Consider the following 25454-nt stretch of genomic DNA (forward strand, 5'->3'; position numbering starts at 1 on the left):
GTGATCATCAAGTTGGGCCATTTCCAGCACAAATCCAGGTTTTCTCACCCTCCGCCCCCCCCCACACAAACTCACTCTCCTGCTGTTAATAGCCCATCCAGAGTGACCACTCTCTTCACAATGTGTATGATAATCAAGGTGGGCCATTTCCTGCACAAATCCAGGTTCTCTCACCCCCACCCCCACCCCCATACACACACAAACTCACTCTCCTGCTGGTAATAGCTCATCTAAAGCGACCACTCTCCCTACAGTGTGCATGGTAATCAAGGTGGGCCATTTCCAGCACAAATCCAGGCTTTCTCACTCCACACGCCCCCGAAACACACACACACACACACTCACACACACACACACAAACTCACTCTCCTGCTGGCAATAGCTCATCCAAACTGACCACTCTCCAAGTTTAAAACCAAGTTTAACCAGAACGTCTGGGGGGGGGGGGGGGTAGGAAAAAACAAGGGGAAATAGGCTACCTTGCATAATGACTTAGCCACTCCCAGTCTCTATTTAAGCCTAAATTAATAGTATCCAATTTGCAAATGAATTCCAATTCAGCAGTTTCTCGCTGGAGTCTGGATTTTAAATTTTTTTGTTGTAAGATAGCGACCTTCATGTCTGTGATTGCGTGACCAGAGAGATTGAAGTGTTCTCCGACTGGTTTATGAATGTTATAATTCTTGACATCTGATTTGTGTCCATTTATTCTTTTACATAGAGACGGTCCAGTTTGACCAATGTACATGGCAGAGGGGCACTGCTGGCACATGAGGGCATATATCACATTGGTGGATGTGCAGGTGAACGAGCAATAGTCCTGCTGCAGGGCTTGGGTTTGGGGTGATTCTGCCGCAGAGCTTGGGGAGGGGTTGAATCCATGTACTTGGGGTAGGTTAGGCTCCTACTGCAGAGCTTGTAGGAGAGGGGGAACTGCAAACAGAGTTAGAGGAAGGATTAAGCCCCTGTGCTTGGTTTGGGCTTCCTGGTGTGCTGATTGTATCCTTCTGATATACTAAGGCCAGGCACCACTCCCTCTCTCCAGGATCTGTGACTGCATTTCCTGGCCTGTTCTAGCGGAGTGGTGTTGAAGTTGTTTCTGGAACCCATCCTGAGCACCAGAGCCAAACTCTGCAACTCTACCAGGCTGGTTGATCCGCATTGGCTTTTACTAAGTGAAGGGGACACATCTGCTTCTCCTCTTTCAGAAAGTGCGAGCTGTGCTTCACCTCCCCTTTCAGATAGGCTGACCAAGCCAGCCCCTTTGGACAAGTGCATGAACTTGCACTTGCCTCAGCTTTGTGGGGAGCCAGTCCTCTGCACAGCTGACCCATCTGTACACTCTGTCCTTAGCGGTTAATATTGGCCTCCAATGTGTCTGCTGCAGGACGTACACTGCACCCTTTCCCCCATTCAGTGAAAGCCTGTGGATTTCCCAGCCGCAGGGGCTGACATCAGTCTGCACTGCCCCGGGTGTACTGAAGATTAAGATGACAGTAGCGGAAAGGATGACTCTTGGCAGCGGAGAGAGAGAGAGCTGCATGTGAAGGTCATCTCTACTTTTGTTTGTAATGCTGTCATCCTTGCCTTTGAAAGTTGTTTCCTCTCTTTCCCCTTCTGATCTGAGTGATGATCAAATGTCACTCGCCTCTTCGCAGAGCCATATGCTCTTCAGAAGCAATACTTCGAGTAACAAAGCCTACAGTGGTCATTTTTCTCCATGAGATGTAAAGACTCCAAAAAATAAGCTACCTTGAGAACGCTACCACCTGCATCACAAAGAAAAATTGGTCCAGGTCAGAGAATTAAGAGGAACAACCATGCCTGGGTTGTTCTGGCTGGGCTGCTGCATCCAGCTGTGGCATTCTTTATTTTTTTGATGTTATGGAAGTTTTGTGTGCAGCTGAGGCAGATATATACTGAAGCACCCAGAAGGCCAAGGGGTATGGGGAATTCTTGAAATGATCTGAGGCTTTAAAGTACAAGTGCAATAACATTGGTGATACCAAACAGACAGGAATCTATTGGTTGGGCCCAAAGAACTGCTCTGAAAACAGACTAGTATGGAGAAGCATTTCCCTGAGGGCACAAGTACATTTCATCAGGTGGAGTAGAACATGCAATGGCTAAAATCTCGGGTTATATGGAGACCTGAAACCATGTTAGCACCTCTCGAGAGCCACATCTTAAACACAGCTCGTTACAAAGTTGTAAGCGTTGTTTCAGATCACTGTATTGGGCTTATGAATAGCAATAAAATGATTAACACTTGTTTCCCCTTGTCATTTTCAGAAATTCTCCCAGAATTGGCCAAATACCAGTGCTTGCCATGGTGGGAGCAATAGCGTAAACCAAGCTCAGATGTTTTTAACAGTTGTCTAGTCCTGCTCTGAACAGGTTAAATAACAGTGGTTAAAAATCCCATAGCCCAGTTTATATTAATGTTCTCATTATTGCTAAGGCCAGTGAATTGCACTGACTCTAGACCAGCCCTTGGAGAATTTCTGAATGTGCTCCGCATAGATGCAGTCTCTAACAGACCAAGTAGGAAGCTAGTAGGCTATAAGATGGTTATCCAAAAAATTTCCTAACATAGGGCTCAGTTGTGCTATTGATACGGTTGTGGTATAACATGGCTCTTTTTTGCCAGTATATACAGAAAAATGTATTTCTGTTCCCTGTCCATGCCATTGGAAAGCTGGAGGAACATCCAAAAGGGGCTGACTGAACGAATCTCTCCATGGAACACTACTTAGAGGAAGAACTTACTGGCCTTAGCAACAGAGGGGCATGCAAAGAGTGGCCCAAGGTTTGAAGGCCAAGACTATAACAGGATTCAAAAAAGAACTAGATAAGTTCATGGAGGATAGGTCCATAAATGGCTATTAGCCAGGATGGACAGGGATGGTGTCCCTAGCCTTACCAGAAGTTGGGAATGGGCAACAGGGCATGGATCGCTTGATGATGACCTGTTCTGTTCGTTCACTCTGGGGCACCTGGCATTGATCACCGTCGGAAGACGGAATACTGGGCTAGATGGACCTTTGGTCTGACCCAGTATAGCCGTTCTTATGCTCTTAAGATAGACAGGGATAGTGAAGCCTTATTTGTGCCCTAAGCAACATCCGGCAGTGCAGGAAGAATCCAGGTTCTGATTACAATGTTTTAGCCTAGGTCTTGAATTGGGCTAACCTTAAAACTTTTATTTTCTAAGACAGTTGTAGAATAATTTATGCTGGCAAGGTGAAACAGTGTTCTAAGATTTGGGCCACAGCCCTCTTCAAATATTGTTACTTTTATACAGTACAACTACAGGTCAAAACTTTGCTAGCTATAACATTGAAAGGTGTTTGTTGCTCATAGAATGCTAGTACCAATTCTCACATCAGCTTGGCCAAGGATTCTTTACACGGAACTGTGCTGTAGCATCCTTTCCCCTTTCCTATATGCATTCACCCCCAAAGTAACCTAAAACTGTTGTAAAATTGTCAGAGACGATACAAGAAGATTGTTCCCTAGCCTGGTTAAAGCACTCTTGGAGTGGATCCTTTAATGCAGTTTGGCTAACCCAGTTCTTGGAATAATATCGCTTTTACTCCCTGGTCAAGGAAACAGCCTTGAGAGATTTGATTTTTATCTAAAATGCCCAAAATATCCCAAAGAAATACTCTGCTTTTTATTCGGTCCGCAGTTCCTCCTCCTGTGTTGATAGAGGACAAAGGCTGGAGGCAATGATTTAGGTTGGTCTCAGCAGCCTGACTCGGTCCCCCAGAATTATGACCATGTAGAATTTCTCTTACTCTATTTCTAGAGCTGACCTGTTTCTTACTGCATTCTCTTAGGTGCTGGTGGCAGGGTATTCCCACCCACACTTGTACTTACAAGTGATCTATTTAGTGCCTCAGCCCATCATTTACCCTGGAGCCCTCAAGGAGGCCAGGTTCACAGTGCCACGGTTCCACCTTATCCCCACCTTCTTCAGCAATATCCCACATCCTCTGCTGGGTACTGGTGACTGGGTATCACAGGGCACAGCTCAGAATCTGGCAAAGGCAGAACGAAAATCTCAGGGCCTGAAGCCATGCAGGTGAGTGCAAGGTGTTCCACCAGTGGGAACCGTGGGGCACTCCAGGACACAGCGGTGCTCTGCATTGTTGGATGATTGCGTCTCGCAGTGTCGTGGGAAGAATATGGGTTAGGAAAGATAACACAAGGACAGCGTTTGGTAGGCTGGAGCTCAGGGGCAAACACTGAGCTATTGTGTATTCAGCAGCTAAACCGATTTAATTGCAACCTGTTACAGCCGGGAACTCCCAGCTTTATGAGCAGAGACCTCTGGCTTTAAAGATTGCGACAGCATGAGTCTTGCCTCGGTTATTGTATCATCAGTGGCAACTGTTCTCAGACAGCTTTCACTCAGGACACTTGCTGCGTGCTCTGCTCCAGATGCTTCAGTTGTAGTTATTAGAAAATATTGCATTTTAATCAAGATCCATTTTGGAGAGGAATAAACTTCCTACAGTTTTGGCTGTTGCTGGCTTGCAGTGTTCTCTCCCCCCCACCGTGCTTTGTGGTGCATTGAGATCCGACAATTAGCACATCAGGCCTGCTTACTGCACTTCTTAAAGTGGGTCAGTCACAATCCTGGCCCAAATTCTGGGGATAAACTTGAGACCGTTAATTAAATCTCTCCTCTTTCTCTTTGCCTCTGCTGCCGCCTCCTTCTCTGCCTCCACCTCACACAGACACTTAATACCCAGCTATAGCTTTTGATGCTCAGTTTCCACTTCCAGGCTCAGCGATCGAGATCCTTCTCTGATTTTTTCCTGTTCTTAGATAGGCTGGTGACAGGTGTTTTTAGAAATACCTTCGCTAAAGGACCTCAAACCACTTTAGGAACCTTGAGTAATGACACCTCAGTAAGTTTAGCCCCTTTATTACAGATATGAAAACTGAGGTCTAAGATCCTACAGTGAATCAGTGCTAGAAGCAAGAATGAATCCAAAATTCCTGACTCCAGATATGCTATTCTAATCCCTACACGCTATCTCGGGGCTTGCCATTGTTCCCATCCCAAATGCCAGGGCATTACCGTAGGGAACAATCTTTCATTGACTTGAGGGCATGCACTAAGATCTCATAAGTTCTTTCCATCTGTAATTTCAGTATTTACGTTATTTTCTCATGGGCAGACTTGCCTTCTGCTAAATTTGCCCTGCCTATAGAAAGGTGCAGATAGCCTGCCTTCTTCCACTTGATTGCAAAAAAGTAACGTTTCATACTGCTTTACATATCTGTTTACCTGTTTGCATAACTTTAAGTAATTAAACAATAACACAATGGGTCATTTGACCAGGATTTAATTTCTCACCACCACCATCCCCTCCAATCTCAAAGGTCCAGGCTTCTCTGAAAGAACGTCTCCTATTGTCATTCGCTCCAAAATATAGTTGAAACCCTGCTGGCAGGGCTGTAGACCAGTTTGGTTAGGGAGGTGGTTTCTGAGAATTCTGCTAGTCAAACCGTACTGGAAAATAGCACAGCTGTCAGAAGAAGCTGTGTTGTAGATAGACCCTACTGATCGTAAAATAGCTTAACTTTTCCCTTTCAGAACTGGCATCTGTCACTTTGGCTTCCAGTTGACCTCTCAGCCACCTAAAAAATTCCCTTTCCAGTCCTTGGGAACCATGGAATTTAGTTGCTTGCTTTGAGGCTGTTGTGGGTTTTCTTTTCCTTTTTCTTTACTTTTTTCCCATCTGAATTTAGTGTTGGTTCAAGATGCCTGATTCACAGCCCTGGACACTGAAGTCCTTTCTGTATCCACAGAACAGATGCAACATAGGCAGCAAAGAATAACCTCCCCAGTGTTCCTCGTGCTGAGAGGGTAGGTCATTTTCCATACCAATTCCATCCCTCGGCATCTACACTTTGACCGCCAAGGGTGTAACAATTGTGATGGAGGCTTTTGTACCAGACATTTGTCCACTGAGAATTATCCAATATCATGTTCTGTAGACCATTGAATGGAATTCAGATGTTGTGGTGACTTTTGGTCACTGCTGTCCAGATTCAAATTTAAACTGGTCAAGCTGGAGGTCATCCACCCTAAAATCCTTGGGCCAGTTTGCTGTTTTTTTAACACGAGTTATAGCAGATGGGGAAGGGAGACTACAAGACTTATAGCCATGGCTGGTGTAGTGACAATAACTGAAGTTATTATAACTGAAGTTTTTATATTTTCAATCTCCTGCAAGGAGATTAGTTTGCCACTGTACAGTTCTCTAGGCAGCTGCTCTTCTGGTGATTAAAAACAGAGCTTACTGTGGCAGCTTAAGGAAGGACCAGTTAGACCTCTGCCCTTAGTCTCTTCTTTACACCCTCCATTGGGAGGGGGAAGGAGGGAGTTGAACTATAAATCAGGACATTGTATTGCATTTTTGATTGCCTTAAGGACACTGATGTCACTCTTTCACCAAGTCCTTCTGCTTTTTTTGGTCTCTTTTGGAGAGGAGAAAGCCGCTTTAGGAGCCCTCTGGGATAAATAATTCACTAAGAAGAGAATATATTTATGAAGAGTTAGTTAAAAGGCCATGCTTCTCCGCTCTGCCTGCTTTTAAACATATCTGAGGAGCTTGTTTCAGTGTTGTCTGCAGGCTGGGATGGGATGAAATGGTGCCGGCGTGACTGAAAGCACCTGATAGCTTCAGATGCAAATTGAGAGTGACACACAGTGCTGGATGGGACTGCTAAGATCCTGCCAGAGGGGTTAATGTTCCTGAAAAGAACGTCCTCTCCAGTCAGGAGGTGATAAAGCAATGGTTGCCTGTGACGGGGTGCAGAACCTGTTCAGAAAGGTCTGTGGAGGGCTGAAAATACTGGAACAGATCACTACCCACTTCGGCATTCTGTGAAGACATCCAGAATGAGGACACCTGTGCAGATTTTGGGATGGAGGGAGTGTACATCAACAGTGAGAGCAACTGTGCATTCCACTGAGTCTATAAGGATGATTAATATAGAGCATTATTCAGACAAGACATGGCAAATCACTGGCAAATGAAGTGACACTTCATTGGATGGGGGCCCAAGTAAACCAGAGCTGTTGAGCTTCGAGACAGATTCGCTGGCCTCAGACACTCTGCACTGCCTTAGCACCTCCAATTGTGCAAATGTTAATCGAACCTCACAATGACTCTGTGAGGTAGGAAAGTATTCTCCCCATTTTACAGAATGGTAAACTGAGGCACAGAGCAATGACATGGATGATCCAAGGTCACGTTGCATGTCAGTAGCAGAGCAGGGACTAGATACCAGGAGTCTAGATACCAGAAGCAGAGTTGGGATTAGCTACCAGGTCTAATGGCTTAAGGACACTGCCATAGGAGATCCAAGGAGCGTTGGCAGAAAATAACTTTACATGTGATCTCCAGCAGAAGCAAACAAACATCCCTAACCAGTTTTCCTCTCCCATATGTACAGATGAAGGAGTAGTGATACCACCAGGGTACAAAACAGTTTTTTTTCCTCTCCCTGAGGTGCCCCGGCATGCAGCATGTGTACAGCATGTCAGCTGATACGGGATCAGAGAGAGGAATGGTTCAACAGAGTTAATGGCAGGAGTTGCAATTGGAGGAGGTTACTGTAAGTTTGCTTGATTATCTTGTAGCAAACACTGCCATGAGCAGGGAAGGAAGAAGCAGAGAGTTGGTGTTTTCCAGCAGTAAAATCCTATCCTAGAGCTTTTGACAGCTGAAAGACTTGATTCATTTGTTTAAAAAAAAATTGGTTTTGTTAGTGAAACAGTCTCTGCATCTTGCCAGGGTCAGGGCAGCAGTAATCTCTGGCAGGGTGGCAGAGGGTATTAGTGAAAGCTGACAGCTTGGGTAGAACATCAGGGTGATCGGTGTTACGGATGAGATGCACTAAATGCACGGTTTCTATTCCCCTGACCTCCCTTTTTTTTGCCTTTCTCCACAAGTCACACTCCACTTTGTATGATCTGGAGAAGTTCAGCATGTGTCATTGCACTTTTGCTGCCTGGGTGAGCTACGGTTCCATGCAATGTAGGCGGAGCCTCAGACTTCAAACTGTCCCCTAGCCAAAGTCCTGCTTTACCTTGTATGAACTGTCCACACTGAGGCCATGAGCCCTTCTGACTGCTCTGTAACTTTTTCTAGAACCAAAATCTCTTCCTTCCCCCTCCTAGTCTGAGATCAGTAAAACACTCTTCCAGAGGCAGAGATGCCACCTTCCCCCTAATGGCTCTGACTTGTTTTCCTCACAGGGCACAGGTGCCCATCTGTATTCCTTACAATCCCCCATGTCTCCCCAGAGTTAGGGACACTCTTGCCTGCATTGTGCTTTCAAGGCTCCACCATCACATGGGTCAAAGATTCTTGACAGCCTCCTAGCTCCCACTTCCACAGAGGCAGATCCACTCATTGCTTCTATCACTGTGCCTAGACCCCTGTGGTTCCACCTCATGTTTTTGTCATCCTCTCATACAGAACCGTTCACTAAAGTGTGGAGCAGCTTGTCCATCTCAGCTACGAGAGGCCTGGGGCTCATGAACTCTGACTGGGTGAGATCATACAATTTCTAGGGAGGACACGTGAGTTAATGTAGGAGTCAGATCGGGGCTTATTCCAGAAGCCTCTAATTTCAGAGGTTTGTTTTACCAGTGTGACTGGTAACAGTGAGCTATCTGAACAGCTTACATGTATAGTACAACTCTAGCACCTTCTGATCCCAAAGGATCAGTGGGTTTAATCACACAGAGCGCTGTTGAAAGGCAGCCACCTCCTCAGGTCAAGGGAAACAGCAAGGTGGATAGTGCCCTCTGTGGCATTGGGTAAGGACCCCCCAAGGCAAATTTTTGCCCTTCCAAAAAGTGCCATTGGGATTTGTAATGTCCACACAGAGCAGACAAGGCCTCTGTTTTTTTTAATATCTCCTGCCAAAGAACCACACCGTAAGCTATGTGTAACTCAATGACTCTACTTGGGAATGATGAAGTGAGTTGAATCCTGTCTTGCCAGTGTGTCTAGGTATTTCAGAACTGAGGCTTTTAGACAGCTTAGCTGTCTTCTGCTTTTGTTCAGTTTATTTCCCTCTCACTTCTCAGCTGGAATGGGATAGAGCCCCTCCAAACTCCAGTGCTTGCCTGCTACCACCACACCTCTTAGGACAACCTAGCCGCCCTGGGCTTTGGATTGGCAAGGGTCCAGAAGATCACTGCGGTAGATGAGTTAGAAAAAGGAGGTGGTTTCTTCTCCCAGAATCATCTCCAAAGGGAGCTGGCCCCGGGAGACTATGCCTACTCCCCTCCTCTTCCCCTTTTGGTACCACCTCCCTCCCTGAATCCATCACACTGCCTTGCGTATGAAATGGGAAGCGAGCAGCGTGCATTGCGAGAGAGTGATTCATTATTGTTATCCCTTGGCATATTGATTCTCTGCTTCGAGAGGAAAACTCTGTCACACCGTCAGCCAGCACTGATGGATGGCTCTCCTGCAAATGTGTCAAAGCTGTAACAGGGCGCCTGCTTAAACAAACAGTTCTAAATGGGTGGATGGGGGCAATGAGGCATAGGGGGCCTCCGTTTATAGCAAGATGGTGTGGCAGCATTTCACACCCTGTGCTGCTCCGGTTCATTAGAAGGGATGACATGTAGAGCAAGATGTCTGCGTAACCTGTTGATGCCCTTTTAGTGTTAATCATGGTTTCCAGGCTGAGGGAATGGTGGTTGTTGGAAAGGGCACAACTCATGACTGCAGCAAATATATGCAGTTATCCACGTCTTGCTTACTGTTTGTATCCCCGTTGCAGTCTCTCTTCCATGAAGGGGATAATGCCAGCTGAAAATAGAAACAGAGGTTGCTCTGCAAAGTATGACTGCTTGCCGCTGATCTGCAGCCTGCTACCCCTATGAGTGCTCGGGAGCAGTTCCCCAAGGTGATTAAGACATTCCTGCTTGGAAGTGCCTGAGGAAGGCACAGTGTTTAGAGTCAGAGTTCAGCACAAAGCCTAGTCCGCTCCACTGGCTCTTGGCTGCTGTCCGAGCATTATGGGGCACTTGTGCAGGCTGAGAGTCTGTAACATGGCACCTTTCAGATTGTCATTGGAGAGATAGAGTGACTGGAAGAGCAAATGCTCCATCACCTAACACCAATGAGGCTTAACTTGCTGCATGGTCCTGGCCAGTTACACTGTATCTGATGGGTGTGACTGGCGCATCTCCTTACGTTTCTTCCTCTTTCTTGGTGCACATCTTGACTTGGGACCTTCCTGTTTCCATCTGCATAAAGATGTTCTGGAGGCAAGGCTGCAACTTCTCTGCCTTCCAGGCAAAACTTTCTCTCCGAAACTCTTTTAAACATAGTGCCTCTGCTCCATCAATCCAACCACACGGAGCTGCACCGATGGGCAACAAGGAAAGGTGAAGTCAGAAAATCATTGTGGAGCATGATATTGGGGCAACAGTTCTAGGGGGGCGGATTTACTGCTAAAGGGCAGATATTGAGGGCTTATCGGTGGCTTTTCAGGCTTGACGGGGTTTCTTTTGCCTTATGAAAGCACAGTGGAATTGGATTCTTGGGAGGATTCGCAGCTATGATTTTTATGTATTATTATGAATGTTGAAAGCCTTCCTTGGCAACTAAGTAAAATTAAAACACTCCAGGCACTCGACTCCAGGACACCCTGTCTCAATCATCAATATTCAAAATGAGTTTAATGGCAAAATGGAGACATTGTTTACTTCTGACCTGAAATTCTGTCTAACAGCTATTCATTTAAATATCCAGGATTTGGAGAGACCCAGGTCCTGTCCCCTGGTGAAAGCTGCTACCTGCGGTGCATTGGTGATGTGGCAGAGACAGAGGAGCAGCAGACTGGTGAATGCTTTGTTTCCACACCTGCTCCTTGTGGAGGGTGAAGAGTAAACTTGGTGTGGTGGAGATGGGTGACCTAAGACTGTCACGTTGGCCACTTCACTCCATGCGGAGGGATGGAGTATGAACATGGGAAGGCTGTGTTCTCCCACCACCATTCAGTGACAGAGATCCAGGTCCCAGACTTGCTCCTAGGACAGAGAGAAAGGGAAAACTGCATTTCTGTCCCTGCTCCCCATGCACTGATAAGATGGGATCTGAGCATACCACATTCTCACCCCTCTGCCTTGAAGGAACCTGGGACAAGGAGCCAACCTGAGACTGCTGTCTTCCAGCATTTGCATCTTGCAGGGGGATGGAGAGCAAACTTGGGAACGCCCACATGGTGCCTCCAGCTCCCCGCATGGGGTGAGCCTGAGACTTCCCAATTCCCTGCTCTGTCTGTGATAGGGATGGATGACTGACTGAGATCAGCACAGCCCAGCCCCCCTTCCCCTGTGGAAGAATGCATGGCAAGCATGAGGCTGCTGGAGGGATCCCAGTTGGGCTCTGAGGAAATGAGCTCAGAAAGACTGATTTCACTTTCTCACTTCCCTATATGGCTTTGTGTTATCGATCCACTAGAGCAGAGATGGAATGTTAAATATCCCGAGACTCCCAGATTTTCCATCAGGGCCGCTTTTCGGATATAGGTTCTTATGTATTCTTCACTCATCTGGCCGCGAGAGCCTGATAGCAGAGCTGTCATCTTTCTAAAATCAACATCTCTTTGGTCAAGGAGGACAGACAGCCTCAGCTTTCCTCTCAGAAGAGGCCTGTGTCTTCAAGTTAGAGAGCTGGTGTCCTCTCCCCACGAACAACAGAAAACCTCGGTTGGGGATGGTAATTAAAAAGCCATGCTGTGTTCTATTTGTCAACCCTTTTCTATCCTTCACCATTAAGGATGTGCTCTCAAGAAGGTGGAATGCGGAAATGTCCCTCCCAGAACCGCTTGTCTCACTGTGTGGAAAATGAGCTGTCTGGGGTGTGTATGAATTAGTCTCTTACACTGCTTTTGTACAGGGGCTCATTTTATTTATTTCTAAACATTCAAATATGTTTAAAGTGTAAGAGGTGATTGTAACCTGCCAGTAACCTCTTGAAACCATGTAATCTGCCTCTCTGACTAGTGCGACTGTGTCAATCAGCCATAAACAACACTGTTTTCCAAGGAAGCTGCAGTTCACATGGGTGTCGGGGATGGAGGAGGAAGCAGAGGCAGGATGCTGCACCATATTGCCACCACTTTACAGTTGCATTTCATTTTTCATAGTCTCTTGTGATCTTTCTAGCCTTCCCTCCTTTCTTGTCTCCCTTCCCCCCTTGTAGGTTATCTATATGGTTCTCATCACATGGTGTAGAGAGGGCATTCTCCATCTCCTTTCATTCTCCTATGCACTTACTAAGAAATGTTCTCATAGAGACCACCTCCTCCTCCTTGCCCCCCACTTTTATTTCCCACTGCTTGGGTCTCAAAATGTTTCATGGTGGAGTCACCAGGAATGCTCCATGAAACACACCTGGAAAACCAGTGGTTTACAGGCATCTTACATATGCCCTTGACATTCTTGAGGCCTGTCTCCCAATTATGAAGGTGTCTGATCCTCTTGCTTTTCTCTCCTACCTTTCCTGGAGAAATGGTGGCAGTTTTGGTGCTGTCTGTGCAACAACTGAAAATCATGCTAGTGGCAATTGAATTTTTAAACAAGGTTCTAGCATAGTTTCCTGGATCAGCATAAGACCAAGCTGTACATTACTTTGGGTGGGGTGTGGATGGTATAGGCTATAGCATGGTTTGACAATTGCAGTTTTCAGAAAAATAATCCCAGTCCACGCTGATTGGAGAAGGTGTACTAGATTTCTGTTATCAACCATTTTTTGTTTGCTGACTGCTAGCTAGTGTGGATGGGACCAAAGCTATATTTGTCTTCTATATTTCTCTGGCTCTCATCCTTCTGAAGTGGTGTTTGAAGGTCTCTTCCATCCCTGCTTCATATTTCAGTCCCTCCTGCCCAAACCTATTCCTTACACATGAGCAATTTTCTTAACACATTTTCTCTCTGCTAACCAGGTTCCCTCCAGGTGCAGGAGCACCATAGGAATGTTAGTGCTGGAGCCGTAGGCTGCTTTAATGGAGTATTTTGGCTTTGCCTTCAGCCTGTTATCCCAAGAATAAAAGGACGTGAACAGGAAGCTTCATGCATACACACGGGATCCTTTTCTCATCTGCTTGAGACTGCCTGTCAGTCAGAGGCTGTCGTCCTCTTTTCATCTTGATTTATCATTGAGCATAACTAGGTTTCAGAATTTTCGTTTGTCTTACTTCCTCCCAGGGACAGGTAATAAATCTAATATATGAACATTTAATTCTCCAATTTCAGCAGCCGGGACAGGAGAGAGACACTGTTCCACTTCAATGGCCAAGAGAGAATACAGCTGCTGGGGAAGCATTGCTAGAGAGATCTATCTGTGGTCGGGACGTCAGTAGGGGAGTCTCCCAGTTCACCCAGTCAGCCCATGCCCCTCAACGGATGGGAGATGGGTAGGCTATGAGCCACTGGAAAGGATCGCACTCCTACATTGTGCCAACGCCAAGATAGAACATTTCATTTGAGAACTTCTTGCAGAGCAGAAGCACTTCTGCTTTGACGAGCTATTGCTAGATTTTTAACCCCTCTTGTTAGACTTGCTTCACTGGGATAGCCGTGTCAGGAAGAGAATTCATTTAGGCAATACAGCCATTCTGTAGAACATAATAGCTTGCTCTTCTCTGCAGTCTTCTATCCAAGGTTCTCCGAACACTTCAGAAATATTGCACCAGTAGTTCTAGCAGATTCTACAGTCTCCACTGTGGGTGGCCTTGTGCTGAGGAACCCCATCATTCCCCATTAGGGATCTGATCCAAAGCCCACTGATGTCAGTGGAGAGCCGTTTCATTGACTGTGTTTTAGATCAAGCCCTAGACTTCCCAGCTTAACAAAGCATGGCTTTCTTATAAAGGAAGTCACCAGTTTCTCCTGATCTTGCCAAGGACTGTGGGGTGAACAGCAGAATCACTGGAGTAGGCTGACATGGGCAGAATGTGAAAGTGGGGGGCTGTACACTGAACCCTAAAGAAGTAGGGAATCAACTCAGGTTCTGCCTCCAGCAGTTTTTATTCTAATCCAGAAAATCTTAACGTTCCAGAAGCAAGATGGAGAGTTGTTTCTTTTTGTCTCTGAATTGGAAGCAGCCACCTAGCCTCCTTCCACAGCTTGGTGTTTGTGCATGCAGGTCACCTGCATAGAAAGCTGTGCCAGGCCTCATGTGGCCCATCTCTGTAACAGGCATGGAGTGTGGAGGCAGGGGTACTGGTGGGGATTGACTCTGACAGGTTGCGCAGTGGAAATGTGATCCTGCACTGCTCCCCTGCTGTTAGAGCATATACTGGAAACAGAAGCTAGCCTGCAAGGCTCTACTGCTAGAGTCCCGTGTGAATAAAGCACCTGGCGCTCCGGTCCACACAAAGCAGCTGAGTAAGGCTACCATTCTGCTGTACAAAGACTCTGAAAAGGGGTGCAAACTCTGAGGCTCACCAGGGAGTTCAGCTGATCTTGCTGTGCATTGTTGAATGAGAGCTGATAGGTCAGCTCTTGACTGAGCAGAGATGGTAGAGATTCGCACTCACTCTTCAGCGGGGAAAGAGGTGCAGGGCTCTTGCAGTTAAAAATAGTTAAGATGTGACAGAGATACAAGACTGGGCTTCATGAGTCGAGCACTTCTCCCAAAAGAGAGAGAAATGTCCTCTATTTGCATTTCCCAAGCAGTGTAACCTGTCTGGCTCGTTCGTTCCTTAACCTTGTGTCCTCTCCTTTCTCACTTTTCCTTTCCTGTTCCTGTCAGTCTGTCCAAGCTCACTGTCAGCTGTGCTGAGTATACTCAGTGTCCTGAGGCAGGCTCTGGATGACTTGAAGGTCTTTCTGCTTTTACTAGAGTGGCTAACAAGCATTCTGGAGTCTTTCTCTCAGTGGTAATTTGGGTAGAGGGAACACTTTACCAGAGAACTAGAAAGGCCCTTCCCGTGATGATTGCCTTTGGGTTTGTAATGCATCTTTTTCCTTGGCTCAGATTAGAATTGGAGCAAGTGTGTAAATACCCAGCTCTGTAAATACCCAGCTCTCTCCACTAGGTCCGGTCTCAGGGATGTATGTTGTGCCTGGTATTCCAAATGTGATCTTGCTCCAATAATGCTTTTATGTAATAGGTCTGGTGTAACAGCCAGTTTATATTCTAGACCCCCTGCGAAATTATCAGCCAGTGTTGTCCTTTTTCACTAGGGGATGAAAAATCTGAAGTGGGTAGCTCATGCGGCCAATAAAATGCTAACTGCAGAGGGGTGGATTGAAATGCATCATGGAGTCTGATAGGGCCCTACCAAATTCACGGTCTATTTTGGTTAATTTCATGGTCATAGGATTTTTAAAATAGTAAATTTCATTATTTCAGCTAATGTGAAATTGTATGGTGATGTAATTGTAGGGGTCCTGACCCAGAAAGGTGCTGTGGGGGTGGAGGGTCGCAAGGTTATAGTAGCGAGGGGGTTGTGGTACTGCTACCTTTACTTCTGCACTGCTACAGGCAGCAGCGCTGCCTTCGGAGCTCGCCAGCTGGAGAGCGGCGGCTGCTAGTCGGGATCCCAGCTCTGAAGGCAGAGCCATCGCCGTCAGCAGCAGCGCAGAAGTAAGGATGGCATGGTACGGTATTGCCACCCTTACTTCTGCACTGCTGCTTGCCGAGCTGGGCCCTCAGTCAGCAGCCGCCACTCTCCAGCCGTCCAGCTCTGAAGGCAGCAGCCTAGAAGTAAGGGTGGAACGCTATGGTATTGCCACCCTTACTTCTGCGCTGCTGGCCGGGTGCAGCCTTCAGAGCTGGGTGCCCAGGCAACAGCTGCCACTCTCCGGCCACCCAGCTCTGAAGGCAGTGCAGAAATAAGGGTGGCAATACCACGATCGCCCCCTAAAATAACCTTGTGACCCCCCCCTCCCCCCGCAACTCCCTTTTGGGGAATCACCCCCAATCTGAGAAACTCTGGTCTCCCCCTGTGAAATCTGTGTGTAGTATAGGATAAAAGCACACAAAAGATCAGATTTCACAGCCCGTGACACGTTTCATGGCTGTGAATTTGGTAGGGCCCTACTGATAGAGGGTCGGTACAAGGGGGACACTATTAAAGAGGGAATGAAACTGTGTGCTGTAGGGTAATAGATGGATAACTAGGTACGATAAAGGATTAGGTGGGTAACTGCTTCTGATACGGGATGAAGTGGGTAATGTGTACCCTATGAGTTTAGGAGTCGTCATCGTCCTTGGGTAATGAGTCTATTGCATTAGGCTCTCTGCAGTAGGGTACGTATCAGAGTTTGGCCAGTACAATGGGTAAATGGATGTTTTGGGGTGTTAGGCCCAGTTACTGGCACACTTAGTGCCAAGGCTCGTTTGGATACTGGGAAGTACAATTGCCCCTGGCTTAAGAGAAAAGACGTTACAGTTCTGTATCAGTGGAAGCTTTGGATGAAGTTGATCTGTTCCCTTCTATGGACTGGATAAATCAGAGTGCTTGTGAATTTATTCCATAAACATCAAATATTTCCTTAGATCTACTCCCACCAAGGGGTCATCAGCAACACAGAACAATCTCCAGGCGCTGGTGGGTGTAGGAGGCATTACAGTTGCTGAACAAATGAGCATCCTTGTTCCCCTACAGCAGGCACCCAGCGTTTTTAGCACACAGATGGCCTACCTGCTTTGGGATGCTCCACGTGGAGACTTGCTGCTTTCGTTTGTCTGCTGTTTTATTTGACATTCGAAGCTGTCTGATAGGAATGTCAGCATTTTACTTTATTTTTTGATTACCTGGTAACTCACCGCTGTGCTTTAGGCCTCTCAGCCAATGCTGGAGACAGAGCTGTACAAGAGCCAGGGCAATTGTCTTCCCAGTCGTTACCAATCTCAGATTGAAAATACTGTCTTTCATTGTCAGGCAGGCAGAGCGTTTCACCCTTCGGTAACTCAGCCAGTGACCAGCTTTCCCAGGCTTGCAGTGACTTCCATAATGTCAGGATGTGGTTCTTACTGTGCCTATTGCTAGGCTGCTGTTCCTTGTACGTGGCTAACTGTTTTTAGCCCAGGTTCTACTGCTAGAGTGTGATAAAGGCTTCATTTTCTGCCTAGACTTTAACCCAGCCGTTCATATTTCTTCTTGTCCATAGCAAGTACCTTGTTTTGACAGGCTAGTCAAATATCATTAGTTGGGTTTTTTCCCATTATCCGGGTAAAGGGCAGGTAAATGGATTTTATGCCTGGAACTGATGAATTTTAATAGTATTTTTTCAATGTTGCTTTAGTCTCTCTCCCCACTCTGGGATTAGCAGTAGACGGCCTGTTCTTCCTCCCCAAGAAATAGCCAGTGCTTGTGGTTGTTCCACCCACTTTCCCGGGTGATAGCAGCTCTGTGTTGCCCTATCCCCAACACACACCCTGTAGGCTAATGCTTCAGGGACCTCAACTAGCAAGTCACACGAGTGGCATCGGTGTCTGTGGCCAGGTTTAGGATCTTGCCTCCTGCACAGAGTAATCTCTCTCAAATACCCTTTATGCTAACTTTGTAGGTGGGGATGTTTGGAAGGTGTTTAACATACCTCTGCAAGGTGGATAGGAAGAGAGACCCTGCAGTGAAAAGGTGATGAATGACAGCAGTGTTGGACTTCGTAGAGCACAGGATGCCCATTTCCTGAGAGAGGGTGATGGTTAGATATACTTGCTAAAGACCAAGTCAGAAGGCTGTTCCCATATGAATTCTCTCTGATGTACAGCCTCATGTTGAAAGCCAATAAAGTGGTAACTCCCTTGTATATTCCTCCTTGATATGCAGTGCCACATTCTCCACAGGGAAGTGGTTTTCCTTATCTCCTGAGCTGTAGACATGTAGCGAGATCTAGTGCAGAGATTACGCTACCAAGGAGAGCTGTGTTTGGGAGCCTGGATGCTGACATGGCTTACCATAGTGTCTCTCTCTCTGTCTCTCTTGTTTTGCAGCTTTTGTCGTCATGATTATTTTGGCCCTCATCCACATCGGCAAGGGTGAAGGGGAAGGTCACCCACCCCTGGCGCAGCTCTCGGGGATCCCCAACCTCTTTGGGGTGTGTGTCTACTCCTTCATGTGCCAGCACTCACTGCCGTCCCTCATCACTCCAATCTCCAAGAAGCAACATGTAAACAAACTGGTGCTGCTGGATTACATCTTAATATTGGGTTTCTACAGCCTCCTGTCCTTCACGGCCATCTACTGCTTCCGCAATGAGACCCTCATGGACATGTACACGCTCAATTTCACCAACTGTAATATCACCAACATCGCCTTCATTCGTTACTTCCTGGGCCTCTTTCCTGTTTTCACTATCAGCACAAACTTCCCAATCATCGCTGTGACCCTGCGGAACAACTGGAAGACCCTCTTCCACCGGGAAGGTGGGACGTACCCATGGGTGGTGGATAGGATTGTCTTTCCAGCAATCACTCTGATTCCCCCTGTGCTGGTGGCTGTCTGCACACACGATTTGGAGTCGTTGGTGGGCATCACGGGAGCCTATGCTGGCAATGGGATCCAGTACATCATCCCAGCTTTCTTGGCCTACTGTAGTCGGAAGGACACTCAGCTGATCTTCGGCAGTGGCACAGTCAATAATCATCTGTCCCCTTTCCGGCATATCTTCTGGATCTGGTTCGTGCTGCTCTGGAGTCTTTTCTGCTTTGTGTTTGTGACTGCAAATATCATCCTGAGTGAGACAAAACTCTGATGATGGGGCAGCAGCGCTCTTCATCCAGGGCTCTGGAGGAGATTCCAGGATTTCAGCTCTTGTTTCAGACTCAGTCATCAAAAACCCAACAACCTGGTCTTCGCAAGCAATCGGCTTGTTGATGCAGGTTTGATCTGGATGTCAGGACTTTCTATCCCCTCTTCACTTTGGGTGCTGATGTAACTTGCTCAACCTCCTTTTGATTCAGGTTCTCAGACTGATTATGCGAAGCCAGGGTTGGGAGCTCTCAGAAGGCCTCCCTGGTTATTCAGTGTCTGACCATTTCTGCCTTGAGTTGGGGGAGCTCCATTACAGAGCATCTTCCTCTCTGTCCAGGAGCAGCCTCCTTACAGTGCTGCAGGTTTCAGCACATGGAAGGCTGTCTGGACTGCATCCGCTCCCCATGAGAGCTGAACAAATATCTCTGCCAGAGACAGGGAACTGTTATAACTGCTAACACAATCCAACAGCAGTTCTCTGGAGTGATCCACTTACCCCTCACCAAGGAAGTAGCAGACTTTTTTGTTTTCTGTTAAAGAATTTCAGGTGCATGGTGAGGGAGCCGGTTAACTAGGGATGACAACTGGTGGCATGTCTGGAGGATGGGTGAGGAGACTGTAGAAAGCAATGGGCTTCTATGTGGATACTATGACTGATCCTGTTACAAGTCTTTCTCACAGTTTCTCCATTTCTGTTACTACCTTTTCAGAAAACATTGGCCTTTGTTTTATTTGCAGTGTGGTCTATGGGGTAGAAGTGTGGACTCAATGGGTCTGGATTAGGTCATTTGCCTGTTCGATAAGATTACACCAACACTTGGTCCTGGAGTTCTGCTCCTAACTGCTTTTTCTGGTTGCCTTAACTCTCCCTCCCAAGGCAAACCCATTCTACGGGGCTCTGGATCCCAGTCTCTTCCTCACTTCGTTAGCTCTTTGGTGCTGCTAAGTGGCATCAGCTGTCAGAGCAGATCTCACAAGTGCTGAAGCAGCAGGGCAGACTATGGACACAGCAGTCAGGATTTGTGTGGCCTTGGGAGGTGCTAATTACCTGTCGGTGACCTGCATTAGACCCTCAAGAGCACTTGCTGGGCATACTGACATTTCCAGTCTCTTGCTTTGGGTAATTAGCCTTGAAACTCAGGGGAGAATGTAGTGCCAGCTGGAGAATTCAGCAGTGCCCCACTCACTGTGCCTGTCTCAGAGAAATAGAGCTCAGAAGTATAAGCAGAGAGAGTAAAACTATGGAGGAACTCTGGAAATGGTCCATAACGCTATTATCCTGCTTCTAACTTCTCCCTCTGCCTAGGGTTAAGAATTTTTCTTGCATCCGTTTGAGACAGAGTTTAAGAATCATCTGCCCTCAAAAAATTCCACTTAACACACCTTACCCCAGTTTACAGGCTGAGAGACACTTCTCTTCTTGCAGGAGAACTGTCTGTTGTATTGGATACCGACAGTCTTTTGATTAATTCTGTGCTGTTGGGGCTACTAACGCTCTCACTGCAAAGTGACCCGTTTATTACTCTAGCAAGCTGAGGGCCCAGGGTCAAAGATCATACAATAAAGGCTTTCATACCAGGAGGCAGAACGTTTACTCTTAAACTTTTTACCTTAAATATTTTAAAACATTTCCCCTCGCTGTGATTAAGCCAGGTTCAAAGACAGCTGCCAGTCTCTAGCATTATATACTTCGCCAACGGTAAGCTTGGGCATTCTGTCTTTTTTTTTTTTTTTTTAATGAAGCTTTCTTTTTAATACAAGTTTCAGGTTTCTACGTGACATGAAGCATTTCCTGCCATGGAAACATTCAAGGTGGCTGGGGCTGTGCAAAAGCAGCTTTCTTTTAAAAGCAGGAGGGGGAAAACCCCTCACCCCCTTAAGTGATGCAAAGATGTCCTTGAACATTGTGTAAACCAGGATGTGCCAGTTGGGTGGGGGGAGCTGGTTCCAGCATAATAAACCTGACATCCCCTCTCCTCCCAATTATAAACAGTATTTGGAAGCCCTTGCTGGTGCATCACTCAGCTAGCTACGTGGCCCTGAGTGCTACAAGGAAGCTGATATGGCTCTTTTGGTGCCAGGTTACTGAGTGGGCTGTGAGAGTGAATTGTTCAAAAGCACAGAGAAACAGTTTGGAGGGCAAATCCATAGTACAGCTGAGCTCGGAGCCACCTGCGGGGAGTAGTGAAGGAGTTTGCACCTGCTTCCTTCAGTTGCTCATTCTCACGGTTGTTGTGTCTGACAGCCAGGAATGGGACAGATCGCAGACACCATGGCAGGGCACATTGGGCCCTTAGGTTCTTGTACAGCACAAGGGCAGGCACTGGTAGGAATAGGTTTTGCACATTTGCAGCAAAGAAATGAGCCTGTGAAAGACCTTAGAATGGATGGAAATGGTACATGGCACAAGGCTCCTTTTGGTAACTGGCTTCGAGGGTCTTTCTATCCATCTCAATCCCTCAAAGCAGTGAGCTGATTTTCTTGCCTTGTGTCCCACAGACAGCACCACACCACGTTCCCAAGTGTCCAGAAGCTAACAGGCAACTTTAATTAGCCGTTTATTCCTTCTCTGTTCCAGGGCTGCCAAATGCTCAAAGACCCTGCTCTCCTTTTTTCTCGCCCACCCTTGGCCTGTCCAGGTCAGGGAGCAGAGTTGCTAGCAAACCTCTGCTCTGAGAGTGAGCCTGTCTCCACCAAGCACTCTCCTTGGTACAGCTGCAAACATCAAGCTCCGTATAGTGTGCAGAAGCTGCTGGCCCGGAGCCTGGGAACTGGGCCTGAGGCAGCATAGCTTGGTTCATGATCTTATGGCAAGCGCAGTCTAGGACTGCAGTGACCCTCCCACCACCAGGAAATTTCCACTTTCCAGCCCAAAAAGGTCCGGGAGTGGTGTTTGTCAAAGCACAAGTGCATGGTGTCCTGTTTTGTACTACAAACCATGGTACTGCTTCCCTTTTTCCCACTAACCCCTTCTTGCATGGGTACCTGAGATTCCACAGCTGTCTGCCTTCTGACAGGCAGAATTAGTTTTAATGGACTTCAGTTACAGTGTGCCTTTTCTTCTCTGGCTTCGATGAACTCTCCTCCTGAGACGCTTCCTTTGGAATGCTGCACAAGGGTGGTTTCCGTGGGGCCCCTTTGTAAGCTGTGAACAGGTATAAACCAGCCTTGATCTGAGATGTAGCTTAACAGCGAGGGATGTCTGGCTCATTGTAGAATGGGTGTCTTGCCTGGCACCTCACCAGGGAATGCTCTCCTTGCTACACGTGAAAAGCAACATTGGAGAGACTTTCCAGACACCTGCTGTCCTCAATCAGTGAAAGAATCAACCCTCCCAATGGCAGACACTCCACAGTGAGGAAGGCGGGGGAGAACATTTTTCATTTAAAATGTGAAACAAGAAATGCCTCAAAAAGTTGAAGGAAAACAGGGAGTTGGATGGATGAAGCCAGAGCAAATATCTCAGCTTGGTCCCTGCCCGTCTCATTAGATGCAGAGCTAGCAGGGGGCAGAAGGGGTCCAGTTGCTGTCCTGGCTTGGTGTGGCATGATAACTCGTCTCCTGTCTGGTTTAAGAATGAGATTTTTAAATGGCTATTATGACAGGGGTTTGTTTTGATCCTCACCACGCCGTACTCAGCTTGTCCCAGCGTGTAATTATTTCTCCAAAAGGCATACAAATAAAACGCACATTCTGCATCTCTTGCTTTGGCCTTTTCTTGTGTGCATAACGAACGATTTCTCCTGGTGGTGGCTCCGCTGTCTAATCAGTCCATGGGAGCAGCGGAAGGCTGGGAGGTGGCAGAAAAAGAGGGCAGGGGTGGTTGTGACAGCTCAGAGTAATTGAGGCCCTAGTCTGTCCCAGTGTATTAGCCTCCTGCATCTCTAGATGTTCTCTGAAAACTCAATTAAAACATCTGTACTGTACCCTTCTCAATTATATTCCCTTACGCTCAGAACTAAACAAATTGAATCATTCCACCGCCTCTGGCAGCAAATGAAATTTCTGCTGGCAAATTTATTAGCGTCATAAAACCCAGCTTGATTTATGTGAAAATATTAGAACACATCCTTACGATGGAAATAAACACTTTCTCCTCCCATGATTCTCTCTAAGGATTCAACAGACAGTGGAGGAATTTTTTGGCTGGACTGTAAATCTGAAATCAAAGTGGCATTAGGGATGGATTCAATCTTCTGCCGCACTTCAAAGAGCAACAGCAACGTGGCGGGGGGGTGGCGGGAAGGGAGGCTGAAGTATCAGACAGGCTTGGGACAATGTTACCTTTTTAATTGAATGCTGGTAACCAGTGAGTGCCACTGAGACAGCCCTGGAGGGTGAAGTCCTCTTTCCACCATGTAGCTATGGCATGGGCATCAGCAGCAGCGCAAGCTTCGTTCCTGTGGAGCATCAAATCTGCCTCTGCCCTGAGCTGGGGAAACCACTATCAGAGGGCATTTTAGTCTCCATGACCATTTAATCTCTGGCCTCTCTGTGGAAGATGCCAGTTGTGGCAGTGTTTGTGATGTGAATGCTTGTCCACTATAGCAACCAGCAGGAGGCCAAACGATTTCACACAGGCTACTGAACAGATGCTACGTACTAATGACTTGGAGCCACTACTAACCAGGACCAGATTAGAACCAGTGTCCTAGAGGTAAAAAGTTTCATTTCTCATAACTGTTCCGCCTCCCCCCCACCCCCGCACTTCATTTTAGCAGGTCTGATAATACCTCCTTCCTTTGGCTGTAAACCTGTATGGTATAACCCTAATCACAGACGTGTAAGTTCAGTGGAGTCTGTGATGACCTGTAAGCTTCTTTTGTTGACAGAGTATTTCATGCCAGTCACAAATACACTCTGTTCCCGTGCTTGGGCGTTCCGGCTTGTGGCTCAGGTACGGATGCTCCTGTTCTAGCCCAGACTCTTGCAAGCCAGCCGTCGCTCCAGAAGCCTTTATCATTTTTCAGACCTGGCCCCGGGGACTGTTTCTTATGATACATTTCACACAGATGCAGAATTCATTTTAACTTTCAAGCTACTTGGCGCAGGGAGCGTTCTCAGCGGTCGGTGAACAGTCCAAAGGGCTGGATTGTTAGCTGGAAGTCAACGCAGCTGGACTCTGCATTTTTTACCTATGGCACTGGCCATTATCCTGGCCAAGGCAAGACCTTAGCAGTTGAGTAAATCCAGAGGGTATAATGGGGGAGGACATAGAGGCCATTCTGCAGTGCCTGAAAAATGCTAGAGTGCTACTTCCTCCTAGCAGAACTACATCCTTTGAAGTGCCTTGTCGCAGAAACCTGTTTCCTTTGGTTAGCACCAGCTTAGCAGGTTCTCAAGAACCTTCTGCACTAAAGCTCCCATTCCCTACAAAAAACAAAAACCTGAGTCTTCCCCCATTGAAAGCAGGAGGGATAAAAGTTAATTAGATGGGGAAAGGTTTCAGAGTAGCAGCCATGTTAGTCTGTATTCGCAAAAAGAAAAGAAGTACTTTTGGCACCTTAGAGACTAACCAATTTATTTGAGCATAAGCTTTCATAAGCTACAGCTCACTTCATCAGATGCATAAAGTGGAAAATGCAGTGAGGATGTTTTATACACACAGACCATGAAAAAATGGGTGTTTATCACTTCAAAAGGTTTTCTCTCCCCGCACCCCACTCTCCTGCTGGTAATAGCTTATCTAAAGTGATCACTCTCCTTACAATGTGTATGATAATCAAGGTGGGCCATTTCCAGCACAAATCCAGGGTTTACCCAGAACGTCTAAGGAACAGTGGGGGGAGGGTAGGAAAAAACAAGGGGAAATAGGTTACCTTGCATAATGACTTAACCATTCCCAGTCTCTATTCAAGCCTAAGTTAATTGTATCCAATTTGCAAATGAATTCCAATTCAACAGTCTCTCACTGGAGTCTGGTTTTGAAGTTTTTCTGTTGTAACTTAGCCCTGGTCTACACTAGGACTTTAGGTCGAATTTAGCAACGTTAAATCGATTTAAACCTGCACCCGTCCACACAGTGAAGCCCTTTATTTCGACTTAAAGGGCTCTTAAAATCGATTTCCTTACTCCACCCCTGACAAGTGGATTAGCGCTTAAATTGACGTTCCCAGCTCGAATTTGGGGTACTGTGGACACAATTCGATGGTATTGGCCTCTGGGAGCTATCCCAGAGTGCTCCATTCTGACCGCTCTGGACAGCACTCTCAACTCAGATGCACTGGCCAGGTAGACAGGAAAAGAACCGCGAACTTTTGAATCTCATTTCCTGTTTGGCCAGCGTGGCAAGCTGCAGGTGACCATGCAGAGCTCATCAGCACAGGTGACCATGATGGAGTCCCAGAATCGCAAAAGAGCTCCAGCATGGACCGAACGGGAGGTACGGGATCTGATCGCTGTTTGGGGAGAGGAATCCGTGCTATCAGAACTCCGTTCCAGTTTTCGAAATGCCAAAACCTTTGTGAAAATCTCCCAGGGCATGAAGGACAGAGGCCATAACAGGGACCCGAAGCAGTGCCGCGTGAAACTGAAGGAGCTGAGGCAAGCCTACCAGAAAACCAGAGAGGCAAACAGCCGCTCTGGGTCAGAGCCCCAAACATGCCGCTTCTATGATGAGCTGCATGCCATTTTAGGGGGTTCAGCCACCACTACCCCAGCTGTGTTGTTTGACTCCTTCAATGGAGATG

The 25454-nt window shown here is 47.0% G+C and overlaps 1 protein-coding gene across 5 annotated transcripts in view; it reads left to right on the top strand.

Annotated features, from left to right (window-relative positions):
* SLC38A12 (solute carrier family 38 member 12) overlaps window positions 1-22463 on the top strand; it is a 65745-nt gene extending 43282 nt beyond the window's left edge. For all 5 annotated transcript variants that reach the window (XM_078848689.1, XM_078848687.1, XM_073310750.2 and 2 more), the window contains one exon: window positions 18006-22463. In XM_078848689.1, the coding sequence (XP_078704815.1) occupies window positions 18006-18766 (761 nt within the window). In that variant the 3' untranslated portion in view covers window positions 18767-22463. The remainder of the gene's footprint in view (window positions 1-18005) is intronic.
* The last annotated feature ends 2991 nt before the right edge of the window (window positions 22464-25454 follow it).

Source organism: Lepidochelys kempii, chromosome 14, assembly GCF_965140285.1.
Source record: "Lepidochelys kempii isolate rLepKem1 chromosome 14, rLepKem1.hap1, whole genome shotgun sequence".
Taxonomy (NCBI): Eukaryota; Metazoa; Chordata; order Testudines; family Cheloniidae; genus Lepidochelys; species Lepidochelys kempii.